This window comes from Neoarius graeffei, chromosome 10 (genome assembly GCF_027579695.1).
Source record: "Neoarius graeffei isolate fNeoGra1 chromosome 10, fNeoGra1.pri, whole genome shotgun sequence".
In the NCBI taxonomy this organism is placed as follows: domain Eukaryota; kingdom Metazoa; phylum Chordata; class Actinopteri; order Siluriformes; family Ariidae; genus Neoarius; species Neoarius graeffei.
In genome coordinates this window covers 30451805-30468305 of record NC_083578.1, presented here as the reverse complement: position 1 = coordinate 30468305, position 16501 = coordinate 30451805, and the positions used below count along the sequence as shown (strand labels likewise).

General features: G+C 39.0%; 1 protein-coding gene across 1 annotated transcript; it reads left to right on the top strand.

Moving 5' to 3' along the window:
• The first annotated feature begins 3836 nt into the window (after positions 1-3836).
• Positions 3837-8145, top strand: LOC132892481 (dystroglycan 1-like). Its single transcript, XM_060930771.1, has 2 exons — positions 3837-4076; positions 5709-8145. Exons 1-2 carry the CDS (start codon positions 3837-3839, stop codon positions 8049-8051), a joined length of 2583 nt encoding a protein of 860 aa, XP_060786754.1. The 3' UTR covers positions 8052-8145.
• Positions 8146-16501: the final 8356 nt, after the last annotated feature.

The window sequence follows — 16501 nt, the reverse complement described above, 5'->3', positions numbered from 1 at the left end:
GAAAAGGGTTAGAAAAAATCCACTTTTTGGTGATGTCCTTCATCTCATACTGAAAAAAAGAGAAAAATCTAACCTGTAATTGAAATAAATTTAAGGAAAAAACAAATCCCTTATCAAGAAATAATTATCTCATCTCATCTCATCATCTCTACCCGCTTTATCCTTCTACAGGGTCGCAGGCAAGCTGGAGCCTATCCCAGAAATAATTATTTTCAACAAAAACACATACCACTATTATTGAAACAGCTGCATTTAATACTTTGTACAACCTCCCTTTGGCAGTAAAACAGCACTGAGTGTTCGCCTATAACATTTTAGAAGGTTGGGGCTACAGAGCAGGGCATCTGAGAGCATTCCTCTTTACATAACCTTTCCAGATCATCCAGGGTCCTCAGCCCTCTCTTGTGCGCACTCCTCTTCAGCTCACCCCACAGGTTTTCAATGGGGTTCAGGCCAGGGGACCGAGATGGCCATGGCAGAAGCTTGATTCTGTGGTCAGCTAACCATTTTTGTGTTGATTTGGACATATGCTTTGGATCATTGTCCTGCTGGATGATCCAATGATGACCTCAGTTTTAATTTCCTGACAGAGGCAGCCAGATTTTGATTTAAAATGTCCTAGTATTTCATGAAGTCCGTGATGCCATTTACCCTAACAAGGTTTCCAGGGCCTTTGGAGGAAAAACAGCCCTAAAACATCATAGAACTTCCACCATATTTTATAGCTAGGATAGGGTTCATTTCATTATAGCCATCCTTCTTTTTACACCAAACCCACCTTGAGTGTTTATTGCCAAAAAAGCTCCATTTTTATTTCATCAGACCATAGAACACAGTTTCAGTCAAAGGTTTAGTAGCATTTCGCAAACTTCAGATTCGTATGTTTGTGGTTAACTGACAGAAAAGGCTTTTTTTTTTCTGGCATACCTTCCAAATAATCTGTTGGCAAGGAGATGGTGTCTGATGGTGGTTTTGGAGACTTGGAAACCCCAAGATTTTAGTTTTTCTTGTAATTCAGCAGCAATGATCCTTGGAATATATAATTTTTTGCTTCTCTTACAGTCCTCCTCACTGTATGTTGGGGCAAAATAAACTTGGGTCCTCTTCCAGGCAAGTTTGTAACAGTTCTAGTTGGTGTCCCCTTTTGTTTTTTTTTTTTAATTATCGCCCTAACAGTAGAAATGGACATTTTCAAGTGAGTATCTATTTTTTATAACCATTCCCTGACTTATCAAGGTCAACACATTTCTTTCTCGTTTGATTTGTGTGTTCTCATCCATATTGATGGATGACTAAGGTAATTTGGCCAAAAGATGAATTTTTTGTAACCCGTTTTTTTTTTTTTTACTCATCTTTATTAAGGGTGCCAATAATGTGACTGTGAGAAAGAGCGATCGCTGGAATGTCCACCAATACAAGTTAGATCCTGTAATCTCTTACACTATACTAGTGCATCTCAAAAAATTAGAATATTGTGAAAAAGTTCAATATTTTCCATGAGTTATTTAAGAAAGTGAAAATGTTATATATTATAGACTCATTACACATCAACTAAAATATTTCAAGCATTTTTCTATTTTAATTTTAATCAGTATGGCATACAGTACAAAAACATAAAAAAAAAAACATCTCAAAGTATTAGAATATTTCATTTTGAGTTTGAGTAAAATAGTATGAACACAGTGTATCTCTCGGTCTAGTTCAGTACACATAACCACAATCATGGGGAAGACTGCTGACTTGACTTGTCCAGAAGATGATCACTGATGCCCTCCACAAGGAGGGTAAGCCACAAAAGGTCAAAAGGGTGGCTGGAAAAGGTGCACAAGCAACAGGGATGGCCGCAGTCTTGAGAGGATTGTCAAGAAAAGTTGATTCAAGAACTTGGGAGAGCTTCACAAGGAGTGGACTGAGGCTGGTGTCAGTGTATCAAGACCCATCACGAACAGACATCTTCAAGAAAGGGGATACAACTTTCGCATTCCTAATATCAAGCTACTCCTCAGCCAGAGACAATGTCAGAAGTGTCTTATCTGGGCTAAGGAGAGAAAGAAATGGACTGTTGCTCAGTGGTCCAAAGTCCTCTTTTCAGATGAAAGTACATTTTGCATTTAATTTGGAAATCACGGTTCTAGAGTCTGGAGGAAGAGTGGAGAGGCACAGAATCCAAGGTGTTTGAAGCCCAGTGTGAAGTTTCCACAGTCTGTGATGATTTGGGGTGCCATGTCATCTGCTGGTGTTGGTCCACTGTATTTTACCAAGTCCAAAGTCAACACAGCCATCTACCAGGAGATTTTAGAGCACTTCATGCTTCCATCTGGTGACGAGCTTTTTGGAGATGCTGATTTCCTTTTCCAGCAGGACTTAGCACCTACCCACAGTGCCAAAACTACTACCAAATGGTTTGCTGATCATGATATTACTGTGTTTGATTGGCCAGCCAACTTGCCTGACCTGAACCCCATAGAGAATCTATGGGGTATTGTCAAGAGGAAGATGAGAAACACCCAACCCAAAAATACAGATACACTGAAGGCCACTATCAAAGCAACCTGGGCTTCAATAACACCTCAGCAGTGCCACAGACTGATCACCTCCATGCCACACCGCATTGATACAGTAATTCATGGTAAAGGAGCCCCAACCAAGTATTGAGTGTATAAATGAATATACTTTTCAGAAGTTGGACATTTTCTGTATTGTAAATCCTTTTTTTGATTGATCTTAGGGAATATTCTAATAATTTGAGATACTGGATTTCTGATTTTCATGCGCTATAAGCCATAATCATCAAAATTAAAACAAAAAAGGCTTTAAATATTTCACTTTACATGTAATGAATATAGAATATATGAAAGTTTACCTTTTTGAATTAAATTATGAAAAAAAGGAACTTTTTCAAGGTATTCTAATTTTTTGAGATGCAATAGTAGTAGTTCTCTTTGCCAGCATCCCCCCCCCCCCCCCCCGCTTTTGAAAAACTGAGTGTTATAATCTTTGACACCAGTTCAAAACTTCCATAAATGTTAAATAAATGACTCTTTACAGAAACAGTCACCATATCAGCAATACATCTTTGTTAAATAGCATGCTTAAAAAAAAAAGTTTGTTATATAAGCTTAGATGATGTGGAGTGTCTTCGTCATACAACTAACTGTGAATGAGCTGTTACTATAGAAACCGTATTAGAACAAGGACTTCAATATAAACCTGTCTTTTAAATTACAGGCAGAACTATTGCTATATAATTGTTATAGAAAATTAACCAACACCTCTTCAGTAATTCAAGAGCGCTGAGGTATATGGATTGTAAGTGGGGAAATGTGCACAAAAATCAAAGTAAATATTAATCTTGAATGTGCCATTTTCAGAACTATAAGTAAAACAACCTTTCCACTGTGCAGCTTTAGTGTGGTTTTGTTGTTGTTTTTTTTTCTCCCCTGTAGTAACAATTCAATTAAGTATTTCAATTAGTATAGTGTTTTTAACAATAGACGTTGCCATAAAAAAGACAAATTCAGCTGTAGATGTTTTAGCTAATATAGTAACTTGGTTAAACTTATTAATTACTAAATCTGTTGTGCTGAAAAGGAACTACTAAATGTTGTGGCTCTCTAGGATCAGAGATGAAAAAATAATCTTCAGTGAAGACCATAATATCTTTGATATGCCTTTCCCTCTCACCTTTGCAGGGTTCTATGCTTATGCAACATCAGGACCCTTTCATACTATGAGGACTGGATGAGGAATCGAGGACAGAGGTGAAACAGCGGAGTTGATGGAAGGGAGAAGGGACCAAGCCTTCCTTTAGCCTAAGTGCTAAAAGGGTCAGGAGGATGAGCCATCAGGTTTGCATAATGCAAAGGGTATGGGGGCTTCTACTCCTGTGTCCCATGTCATGGGCATCAGAGCCAGTGGTCCTGGAACTGGAAGCCTCCATGCACTCCACTCTGCTCTCAGACATGCAGGCATCTATATCCAGAGTGTCAACAGTGTCAGACTCTGTTGCAGTGGTGGGTCAGATGTTCAAGATGAGGATCTCACTGGTGTCAGAAGACTGCCATGCCATAGACATTGTGAGTTTTTGAAGACAAAATGGCAGGATGCAACTCCTTGAAAATTTTGTTATGATGTCTATGCAGTCCATTAACCATCTATGGCTCGAGGTCTGTGAAAATACAGCTTTATCTCCCCCCCACACACACACAGTAAATGGGATAATGAGGATATTCTGTCTGTCTCTCTCTCCTTTTAAACCATTTACCAAATTACCTTTTTCATCAAAGCTGTTGTGGTTGGTAATTTTAAAAGATGTGGTAATGTATTTAATGTGTTCCAGTAGAAGGTGTTAAATTGTTTAAATATTACATTGGGAATAACCTGGCAAAAAAGTAATCAATAAGATAAGTTGCATTTTATATGACTAATACAAAATTTAGCATAAAGTAAAAGGGCAAGGGAACATAAACAGGGACGGCAAGGCTCATTGTGGGTCCAAGCACTAGTTCATGAATAACTTCCAAGCTGCAGTTGCAGTTTATTTGTTTGTGTTGTGTTTTGTTCTCTTATTTTGTCCATTCCATGTATATTTATAGTATCCCTGTGTACTATTGTAGACTCCAGGGTTTGCTATTTATGGGCTATTCTATTTGGACCCTGAGGATTGCCAATTCAGTCCATATTTATTATTCATTTTCTCTACTAAAAGGAAGGACATCTAAGAGTAATTAATGAAGAAGAGTGAGGTGTAAGAACACAAAATAATCCTACTGCTACTATATGGAAATGTGCACTGGCCTGATGATGCCAGTGGACAGTAGCATTTAATATTTGGCCCATGTCTCCTGAAACAAGTCCCACATTTAAAATTTTAGAGTCAGATTTCCAAATTATCACCACCACCTCCTGCATGAAATCTGTGATGGAAATAGAAACTGTTGCTGTGAAATCTGCAAGAGAAATATAATCATGTCACTGCAGAGCACTGTACACATTTCCTCTCTTAAAGGGCATGATCTTGCCAAAGGCTGCCTAACCATAGGTAAACCTCTTGATAATGTATTCATTTAAACCCCCATTCTTTGCCATGTTACTGCCTGTGCTGATAGTTTCTAAAAATACAGAGAAAATATAATGCATTTTATTTATTTATTTTAACCTCGGGCAATGATCACAAAAATGGGGGCTTGTATCAGTTCATGTGGATCCACAAAAAACACTCTAGAAAATGTCGGCATCATTTTAAAAAATGTATCATTGCAGTATGACACTGTTGATCACAATCACAAAAAGCATTCATAGAAATGCATGTGTGTGTTTTTAGAATCTTAGTATGTAAAAAAAATTGAAACTTCTAATCGGTCGTTAGTCTACTTGCTGTTGTTTAGTTGAGTCTGAATCTTCATGGCCTTGTGACTTCAGCATGCCAGTTCCTTCTATTGGGCACTGCCTTTCTGAGCCCTTTCAGATTCATGTTTATTGCTCCAGTAATGCTGTCTATCAAACTCAGCCTCTGTCTTCCTCTTCTCCTCTTGCCTTCAGTTTTTCCCATCCTAAGACCCTTCTCCAATGATTTTAGTCTATTACCATTTGACAGTGACTAAGTTTGGATAAAATGTGAGAAAGAAAATAATATGATTGAAGGACAATATAAAGAATTTATATGAATATATGATTTTCTTTTTGTCCTCTTTTCTTTATCTAAACAGTTGTCTGGGATTGGCAGTGCAGCATTCCCTGATTGGCTTTATTGGGACAGTCAGCTATGTCTTCTTCAAGGTCTACCACTAGAGGGGGATAAAGGTCTGTATCGGTTCAGCTTGTCTTCTGAAGCCTTACAAAATCATGATGGCAGTATACATAGTCATCTACTTCTCAGTGGAATCAAATTGAGTAGTAGCTCTTACATTAACGCCCGACAACCAGATGTCTTCATTATCACAGTAAACCCAGAAGATCAACAGGACATGGAACCTGCTCCACTGGCACTGCAGACCCAGTCTAATACAACAAATGTGTGTATTTGTTCAAGTGGCCAGCCAGCCACTGTGCTAACTATAATACTGGATGCTGACCTCACAAAGATGAACTCCAGGGAGCGGCTGATGTTGCTGCAGAAAATGACTCACTTTGCTAATGAGCCACCAGAGCTACTGCGGGTCATGCCAGTTATTAACAATCGTTTTTTTGATATGACTGCTTTTATGGCTGGACCAGGTAATGCAAAGAAGGTGGTGGAGAATGGAGCACTGTTATCATGGAAACTGGGTTGCGCACTTGACCAGAACAACCTGCCTGATATTAGTGGTGTCCAGGTGCCAGCAAAAGATGGTACCATGTCAGTTCTACTGGGTTACCCAGTGGTCGGCTGGTACATTGTCAATAAGAAACCTCAGGTGGTCAAGCGAGTCAGAAGACAGATCCACAGCACGCCAACACCTGTGCCTTCCCAGTTTCCTCCAACCACTCACTTAGTACCTGCAGAGCGTATTGTGCCTGCTCCAGCATCCCCTTTCATTGCTTACTCTACAAATCTGTTGGTAAATCCTGCCCGTGGTCCTTTACCTTTACCAGTTAAACCTACCATCCGTTTGCGGGATCAGATAGCTTACACACCTGTCCTGAGCCAACCTCTACCCACTCAAGTCTTGGACAGTACCAGCACTCTCCCCCTGCAACCAACGATGACTCGCCCTGGTTATGTGCAGCCTACTGTTTCTGTTACTCCTCCAACCACTCGCAGACCCAAGACCACCACCTCAAAAAAGGGTAAGAAATCAAAGATCACTCCAATGCCCAGAGAGCCAAAAATGACAGATACACCTTCCAGCAGTCCAGTCACTAACCAAAAGCCTCAGTTACACCACTCTATTGGTGAAGTGAATGTGTGGGTTGGGACATACTTTGAGGTGAAGATTCCAGCCGATACATTCTTTGATCAGGAAGATGGAAACACAGAAAACTTACGGCTGTTATTTAAACAGAATCTCTATGAGACATTGGATCATGGCTCTTGGATACAGTTTAACAGCAGCATTCAGCTCCTGTATGGCCTTCCTGACCAGAGCCATGTTGGCAGACATGAATTTCTAATGATGGCAATAGATAAAGAAAATTCAAGCACCATAGATGCTTTTGAGATTCATGTAAACCATTGGCCAGTTGATGACCAATCACCAGTTGTGTTTATTGCTCACTTTCAAGGAGAACCTAAAATGCTGACTCATGATATCCACAAGAAAATACTATTTTGCAAGAAACTTGCCTTTGCACTGGGTGATCACAACAGCAGTTCTGTCACTCTAAGAAATATCTCAAGGGGTTCTATTCTGGTGGAATGGACCAATAGCAGCTTACCTAAGAATCCCTGTCCAGCAGAACAGATTAAGGAGATGTGTCGCAGGATTTCAGATGCTCAAGGTCATCCCACATCCATCTTTTACAGAGCAATGGAGCCAGAGTTCAAACCCATTAACATTGGTGCTCTTGGTGCTAACAAATGCCAAAGGTTCTCATTTCTGCCACCAAGAGATGTCACTGTTCCGGTGTCGCCAGAGAATATTTCTGTTCCTGTGTCATCCACAGTCACACCTTCATTTAGCTCAGGCTGGCATAGCAGCGATGATGTCTACTTGCACACTGTTATCCCATCTGTGGTAGTGGCTGCCCTGCTGCTCACAGCTGGTTTCATTGCAATGGTTTGCTACCGAAAGAAACGGCGTGGAAAACTGACTACAGAGGAACAGGCCACCTTCATAAAAAAGGGTGTTCCTATCATTTTTGCAGATGAGTTGGATGATGCTAAATCCCCACCTTCTTCCAGCATGCCATTAATTTTGCGTGAAGAGAAGCCACCTATGGCTCCACCCCATTACCCCAGTTCAGCCTGTGGAGAAATCCTAGAGGAATACATCTCCTTCAATGATGATGATGACCCCAGTGCTCCTCCTTATCAGCCTCCCCCTCCTTTTACAGTTCCTATAGAGGGCAGGGGTTCTCGACCGAAGAACATGACAGCCTACAGGTGTCCGCCACCCTATGTGCCCCCCTGATAGAAAACTAGACATCTCTCAGCTGGCTAATAGTAGACATTTTAAGAAAAGACATCATAGTCCAAATATGGAATAGATAAAGTGACTGGTTTTGTGTGTGGATAAAGCCCTTAACATCAAGGCATGCTGGATTATTGTTATTCTGAATGACTGAGCAGTGTACTCAAGTCTACAAAACATGGTATTCTACAGTTCCAAATTTTACAAGACCTTGCAGCAAACTCTGACTCATTTGGAATGTCTATCAGTTATTACAGAACAATAACTAGTATCTACAGGTTCAGAAAGAAGTTAAAGCCAATACTTGCTAACAGTATTTGAAAATGACAGACTGAAATATCTACTGCCCCAAGTGTCACACAATCAGACGGTAAGCCAGAGCTCCTGAGCAGAGACGAGGCACTGCCTAAATACGTTTTATGTCTGTATAGTTGATGTTTCTGATTTTTTTATAATGATATTTTTTAATGTCTTTACTTGCCTGGAAGCAACATTTATATGGAGTATTGTTTCTATGTTATATAAAATAAAAGCAAACCACCAATTATATCAATTTGATCATGAGCAACATCATAGGCAGATAGAGAGATTTGTGTAAATGGTTTCAGCCTAACATAGAATCTTCTTAACTATTGTATGCATTGCAGATCAAAACCTACCTTGTCATTAAATTTATCAAAGGACTGTAAAAATTAATTTGCAGATTGACATGCCAGACTCTGAAATCCTATAACCACCACACTCTTTAATCACAGGTTTTAGACAATAGATAAGTAATTAACAAGGCTGCAGTCTCATTGTAGCTGATAAATTACCCAATCATTTTTCTAACCATGAATTCTTTTGTGGTTCTATCATTACTGTAAAAGATGTTTCAGTTGCAGCCACACCTTGCAAATAGACAACATCCCATTCTTGTATGACCCTTTATCTGCACTTATAATAATAAGGTGTGTCTCCCCCCGCCCTTCCATTTGTTGTATTGTGGCACTACATTTTGTGTTTGTATATAATTGTGTACTGGCTCCACTTGTGGGATAAAAATACTAGTACACTACAACTAGCGTAGCAGAAAAGGGTTTTATTTTACAAATATTTCTAAGAAATATGATGATTTTATTGTGAAACCAAAAATGCAGTACATGTACTTTAGTGAGTCCGATTTAACTGGAATGTACATTTGGCCTTGTGTTACAGTTGTTTTAGAAAGATTGGCCAGCAGAAGGAGACGTGTGTTAGCTAAAAATGCTAAAATGACCATATCAAACAACTGAAATAATTCAGTATAATGTTCTTGCTACTTTGTTATAACTCTGAAAATGTTATATATTATATATATATTATATATAACATGCACATTATATTGTGTGTTATAAAAATAATCACAAACACTAGTGCATCTTAAAAAAAAATAGAATATCGAGGAAAAAGTTCGTTCTTTGTAATTTAATTAAAAAGGGTAAACTTTCATATATTCTATATTCATTACACATAAATATTTCGAGCCTTTTTATGTTTAATTTTGATGATTATGGCTTGTAGCTCATGAAAATCAGAAAGGCAGTGTCTCAAATTATTAGAATATTTCATAAGATCAATTTAAAAAAATGATTTACAATACAGAAATGTCCAACTTCTGAAAAGTATGTTAATTTATATACTCACTGCTTAGTTGGGGTTCTTTTACTGTGAATTACTGCATCAGTGCGATGTGACATGGCGGTGATCAGCCTGTGGCACTGCTGTGGTGTTATTGAAGACCAGGTTGCTTTGATAGCAGCCTTCAGCTCATCTGTATTTTTGGGTCAAGTGTTTCTCATCTTCCTCTTGACAGTACTCCATAGATTCTCGATGGGGTTCAGGTCAGGTGAGTTGGCTGGTCAGTCAAGCACAGTGATATCATGGGTCAGCAAACCATCTGATAGCAGTTTTGGCACTGTGGGCAGGTGCTGAGTCCTGCTGGAAAAGGAAATTGGCATCTCCATAAAGCTTGTCAGCAGATGGGAGCATGAAGTGCTCTAAAATCTCCTGGTAGACAATTACATTGACTTTGGACTTGATAAAACACAGTGGACCAACACCAGCAGATGACATGGCACCCCAAATCATCACAGACTGTGAAAACTTCACACTGAACTTCCACCACCTTGGATTCTGTGCCTCTCAACTCTTCCTCCAAGACTCTAGGACCTTGATTTCCAAATGAAATGCAAAATTTACTTTCTTCTGAAAAGAGTGCTTTGGACCACTGAGCAGCAGTCCAGTTCTTTCTCTTCTTAGCCCAGGTAGAATGCTTCTGACGTTGTTTCTGGTTCAGGAGTGACTTGATATTACGAATGTGACAATTCTGTGCTTGGTGGCTCTTGATGCACTGGCAACAGCCTCAGTCCACTCCTTGTGAAGCTCTCCCAAGTTCTTGAATCAACTTTTTTTTGACAGTCCTCTCAAGGCTGTGGTAATCCCTGTTGTTTGTGCACCTTTTCCAGCCACCCTTTTCAGCAATGCCCTTCTGTGGCTTACCCTGCTTATGGAAGGTGTCAATAATTGTCAAGTCAGCAGTCTTCCCCATGATTGTGGTTGCGTGTACTGAACTAAACCAAGAGATACACAGGTATTTTATACTGTTTTATTCAAACTCGAAATTAAATTCTCAGTTTGAGGATTGTTTTTTCAAGCTGTCAGCCATAATTATCAAAATTAAAATAGAAAAATGCTTGAAACATTTCAGATTGTGTAATGAGTCTAGAATATATTAAATTTTCACTTTTTTAAATAACTGATTCAAAATATTGAACTTTTATGAACTTTCTAATTTGTTGATGTGTGTGCACGCGTATGTGCACTGCCTGGCCAAAAAAAAAAAAGTGTCACCATTTGGATTTAAATAGGCAAATACATAAGAGCCTGTGATTGGATAATTACTGCATTGATTGTGTTTCAGCTGGCAACAATTCTTTTCACCCTAACTAATGCAGTGAGTAGCTTCCAAAACATTATAAAACCTGGAAGGATAGTGGTGAACCATCAACTTTGTGGAAAAAATGTGGTTGGAATCAGATCCTGACTGACCATGATCAGAGATCACTTAGATGCTTGGTGAAGTTGAATCATAAAAAACAGTAGAACCCATGGCTATGTTTAATAGTGAAATTAAGACCATTTCCACATTCACAGTGTGATGACAATTCACAGGATTGGTACTAAACAACTGTGTGGCCATAAAAAAGCACTTGTTATTGAGACTAATCAGGAGAAAAGGCTTCAGTTTTCTAGGGAGTATAAAGATTGGACACTGGAGCAATGGAAAAAAGTCATGTGGTTTGCTAAGTTCAGATTTACCCTATTCTTGAGTGATGGATATGTCAGGGTAAGAAGGGAAGCACATGAAGTGATGCATCCATCATGCATAGTGGCTGCTGTACAAGCCTCTGGAGGCAGTGTTTGTTATCTGGGGTTGATTCAGTTGATCAGGTTGAGGCTCAGCAACGTTATGGGGTAATAAATTGAAGTCAGCTGATGACCTGAATGTACTGAATGACCAGGTTATCACATCAATGGATTTTTTTTTCTTCCCTGGAGACACGGGCCTAAAATTATGGCTCAAATTGTGAAAGAGTGGTTCAGGAAGCATGAATAATTTTCACACATGAATTGGCCACCACAGAGCCCTGACCTTAACCCCATTTGAGAATATTTTGGATATGCTGGAGAAGACTTTACGCAGTGGTTCAACTCTCCCATCCTCAACACAAGATGTTGGTGAAAAATTAACTGTGGACTGAAAATGTTGTGACATTGCAAAAGTTTATCAAAACAATGCCATGGTGAATGCATGCTGTAACCAAAGCTAAAGGTGGTGAATGCGTGACTAGGGTTTTCTTTTTTTGGGGGGGGGGAATCTGTGTGTTGGTTTTTATTCCAGCTTGTAATGCAACAAAACAGGACACACACAGTGTCTTGCAAAAGTATTAATCCCCCTTGGTGTTTGTCCTGTTTAGTTGCATTACAAGCTGGAATTAAAATGGATTTTCTGGGGGGTTAGCACCATTTGATTTACACAACATGCCTACAACTTTAAAGGTGCAAATTGTTTTTTATTTTATTTTGACAATAATTAAGATGAAAAATAGAAATCTAGAGTGTGCATAGGTATTCACCCCCTTTCGTATGAAACCCCTAACTAAATAAGAGCTGGTCCAACCAATTCACTTCACAAGTCACGTAATTAGTTGATTTAAGATCCACCTGTGTGCAATCAAACTGACGCATGATGTCTGTGTAAATCAGCCTGTTCTGGAAGGACCCTGACTCTGCAAAGCTACTAAGCAAACAACATGAAAACCAAGAAGCCTCCAAACAGGTCAAAGTTGTGAAGGAGTAAGATCAAGGATGGGCTATTTAAAAAAAAATAATAAAAAATCCCAAACTTTGAATATCCCATGGAGCACCCATTATAGCAAATTGGAAAGAATATGGCATCACTACAAACCTGACAAGAGAAGGCCACCCACCAAAACTCTCAGACCAGGCAAGGAGGGCATTAATTAGAGATGTAACAAAGACACCAAAGATAACACTGAAGGAGCTACAAAGATCCATAGCGGAGATGGGAGTATCTGTCCATAGGACCACTTTAAGCCATACACTCCACAGAGCGGGACTTTATGGAAGAGTGGCCAGGATAAAGCCATTGCTTAAATAATAAAATAAGAAAACACGTTTGGAGTTTGCTCAACAGCATGTGGCAGACTCCCCAAACTCATGGAAGAAGATTCTCTTGTCAGATGAAACTAAAATTGAACTTTATGGCCATCATGGGAAACTCTATCTGTGGCACAAACTCAACACTTCCCATCACCCTGAGAACATCATTCCTACAGTGAAGCATGGTGGTGGCAGCATCGTGCTGTGGGGATATTTTTCATTTGCAGGGACAGGAAAGCTGGTCAGGATTGAAGGAAAGATGGATGGCACTAAATACAGGACAGTTCTGGAGGAAAACCTGAGTTGGCCAGAGGTTTGAGACTGGGACAAAGGTTCACATTCCAGCAGGACAATGACCATAAAAATACTGCTAAAGCTGCACTGGAGTGGTTTAAAGGGAAACATGTAAATGTCTTGGAATGGCCTAGTCAAAGCTCAGACTTCAATCCAATTGAGAATCTGTGGCATAATTTGAAGACTGCTGTACACCAATGCAACCTATGTAACTTGGAGCCATTTTACCTTGAGGAATGGGCAAAAATCCCAGTGGCTAGATGTGCTAAGCTAATAGAGACATACTTCAAGAGACTTGCAGCTGTAATAGTAGGAGGAGGTGGCTCTACGAAGTATTGACTTTGGGAGGTGAATACCTATGCACACTCTAGATTTCTGTTTTTTCATCTTATTGTGTCACCAAAAAAAAAAATGCACCTTTTTAAAGTGGTAGGCATGTTGTGTAAATCAAATGGTGCTAACCCCCCCAAAAAAAATCAATTTTAATTCCAGCTTGTAATGCAACAAAATAGGACAAACACCAAGGGGGATGAATACTTTTGCAAGACACTGGATATAAGATATAAAATGTCAGAACTGGTGTTGTGGTAACATACCAATAGTGGCAGGCAAGGCTGTCCAATGAATTGATTTTCAGCAGAATAACACTCAACATTATTCATGAATGAAAATGACAGTGAATTTTCATTTTCTATGCTAAACAAGTTGCATTTGGTGCCAAAAACTTTGGTTTACAACAATGATACAGCATGCCGAGGACAACCCAGGACAAAGGTATCAACTGTTGAAGGACAAACAATAATTCTATCACAAGGTTATATAATTAATAAACTGCAACTACTAATATAATAATAATAAAATTTAAACTTTTACAGCAAAGTTTTAAGAATTGTGTTTTTGAGTTTGTATGTTGAAGCTATCATTCCTCTCATGCCACAGTGATTTGCCAATGATTACTGTTTTTAATTTATTAATGAAAGACACATTGCACTTTTGTTAACAGTTTATTTGCATTTAATGCATCTCGTTTATCAAGATGGATACAAACAGACTTGTGTATATTGTTCATACAAACGTTGGCACAAGAATTTTGGTGGTCATGAAAATCCCTAAATTCGGGGGGAAATGTATATCTTGTGCCTAGTGAGTGTGTAAATTTATGCATAAGACGACTAACTACCTTGAACATCAAATTGATCAACTTTGAATCATAATTCGCACTTTAAAATGTGGAATATACTGTCAAGATTAAATTGCATATTTGCTTATGTTTAAAGCATTTAGCAGATGCCCTTATCCAGAGAAACTTACAGAAGTGCTTTGTAGTCCCAATCCAAACACATCCTCATTAAAGTTCACTAAATCAGGGCCTCAGAATACCATCATTTTATATTATTGGCATTAATTAAAGAATATAAAAAAGGAAACGAGCCAACAGTAACCCATGAATTAAGACAAATAAACTAATTGCTCAAATACAAACAAATGCCACAGCTGACGGAAGATTTAGCACTCGCTTTCTTCTTCTTCTTACCTGTTATTTTATGTAGATCTTGTGCCATAATTTGATGATCAGGAGTGGGTCATAACAAATGACCATGGGTCCTGTCATTTCTTCACTGTTCTACATCGACAAAACCTTTCTCAGAGTTCTGTCCCAAGCATCTCGGTTCTAATGACAATCCCAATTTTACCCAGCCATTTTTGGATTTTGTCTGTCACTGTTCCTAGAACACCCACAACAACAGGAACTACTACTACTTTCTTAAGCCCTCACAAGTGTGCTACCTCATATTTTAATGTGTTGATACCTTTCCACCTTCTCTCTTTCTTTCTCAACTACCTTTACATCCCCTGGTACCGCTTTGTCAGTGATCCAACACTGTTTGTCTTCCTTCTGGGCAATAATGGTGTCTGGCCTTCTTGCTTCAATTACATTATCACATTGTATGGTGAAGTCCCTTTAAACTCTCATTTTCCATTTCTGTAAATGGCTTATGCGCAGACTACTTTTTTGCTGTCTCCAGTTTGTACTTACTACATAGCATCCAGTGTATAATACATGCGAGATTGTCTGTCTGTCTGTCTGTCTGTCTGTCTGTCTGTCTGTCTGTCTCCATTTGGACTCTTGTTGCACAGAATCCACAGTTTTGTAAATATGATTATTTGAATTACTTGGTTCTCAAGGCTTGCTCTTGTGCAGCACATATTTAAAGATTCTGTTCTTTCTTTCAAGTCTCCTTACTTCATCCATGCCCATTTTTCCTTTTTATCAATTTTCCCCCATTATGCTCCTCGTCCATATCCCTGAGAAATTGCCCATGCATTACTTTCTCCTTCCAAGCTCCTATTTTGCTTTCTAGATATTTCTTCTTAAAATCTACTGATACAACCTCCTGTTTCTATTATGCTAGCTACCTTACACCAACCAGAAATGGTTCACCACTGTTCCTCAGATATTACCTTAAACTGTTCTCTTCACTCCTTATACAGTCTTCACATCCTATTAAACCTCTTTCTTTGTCTCACCATAGGTAAATCCTATGCACATCACTTTTCGGATGTAACAGTCCGAACATTGTCATCTTATTCCCCTGTCCATCTGCTTTATCTCTTCTCGTGTCCATTTCAGTATACCAGCCCCATATCGGAAAACTGGCACAGCCCAAGTGTTTATGGCTAACATTTTATTCCTTCCAGTCAACTTTGACTTGAGAATTAAACCCAGTCTTCTGAAGTATTCTTTTTCAAACACTTCCTTTGTTTCTTTCTCCTTGATTTTTCTCCATTTCTAATATACCCAAGTACTTATAGCCACTGTCCTCAATGTCTTTCATGACCTGCCTATCAGGTAACTCAATTCCATCTGTCCTGGTTACTTTTCCTCATTGTAATATCAGTACTCCACATTTTCTTAATGGCAAATTCCATTCCAGTATCGCTGTGAAATAGATATACTGTGCTCACCAGAGAATCAATCTGCTTTCTTCTCTTGCCAAACAGCTTCAAGTCATCCATAAATAGTAAGTGTATAAAAACAAATAAAAACTTAATTGTTTTCTTCCCTACTCCTAGCCAATACCTGTCTTCTTCAACAACAAAGACAGTTGTATCATGCATAAAACAGTGGTGATAGACTATCACCCTGGAAAATTCCCCTTTTTAATTTCTACTTCACCTGAGGATGTCAACTGTGTTCCATGTTTTCATGCTACATTTGATGAATTCAGTGATATTGTTTACCACTCCAAGATCCATGTATAAGGCACCATGTTGTATGTCATGTTGTTTATAATCCACCCACGCCGTTGCCAAGTTGCCATGTCTGTCCTTACAGTCTCTGAGTATTGCCTTATCTATCAGCAGCTGATCTTTAGTGCCTCTCCTTTTCCACCTACGCCCCTTTTGCTCCTCTGGTAGGATTCTCTCCAGGAAAGTGTACATACTTTAAG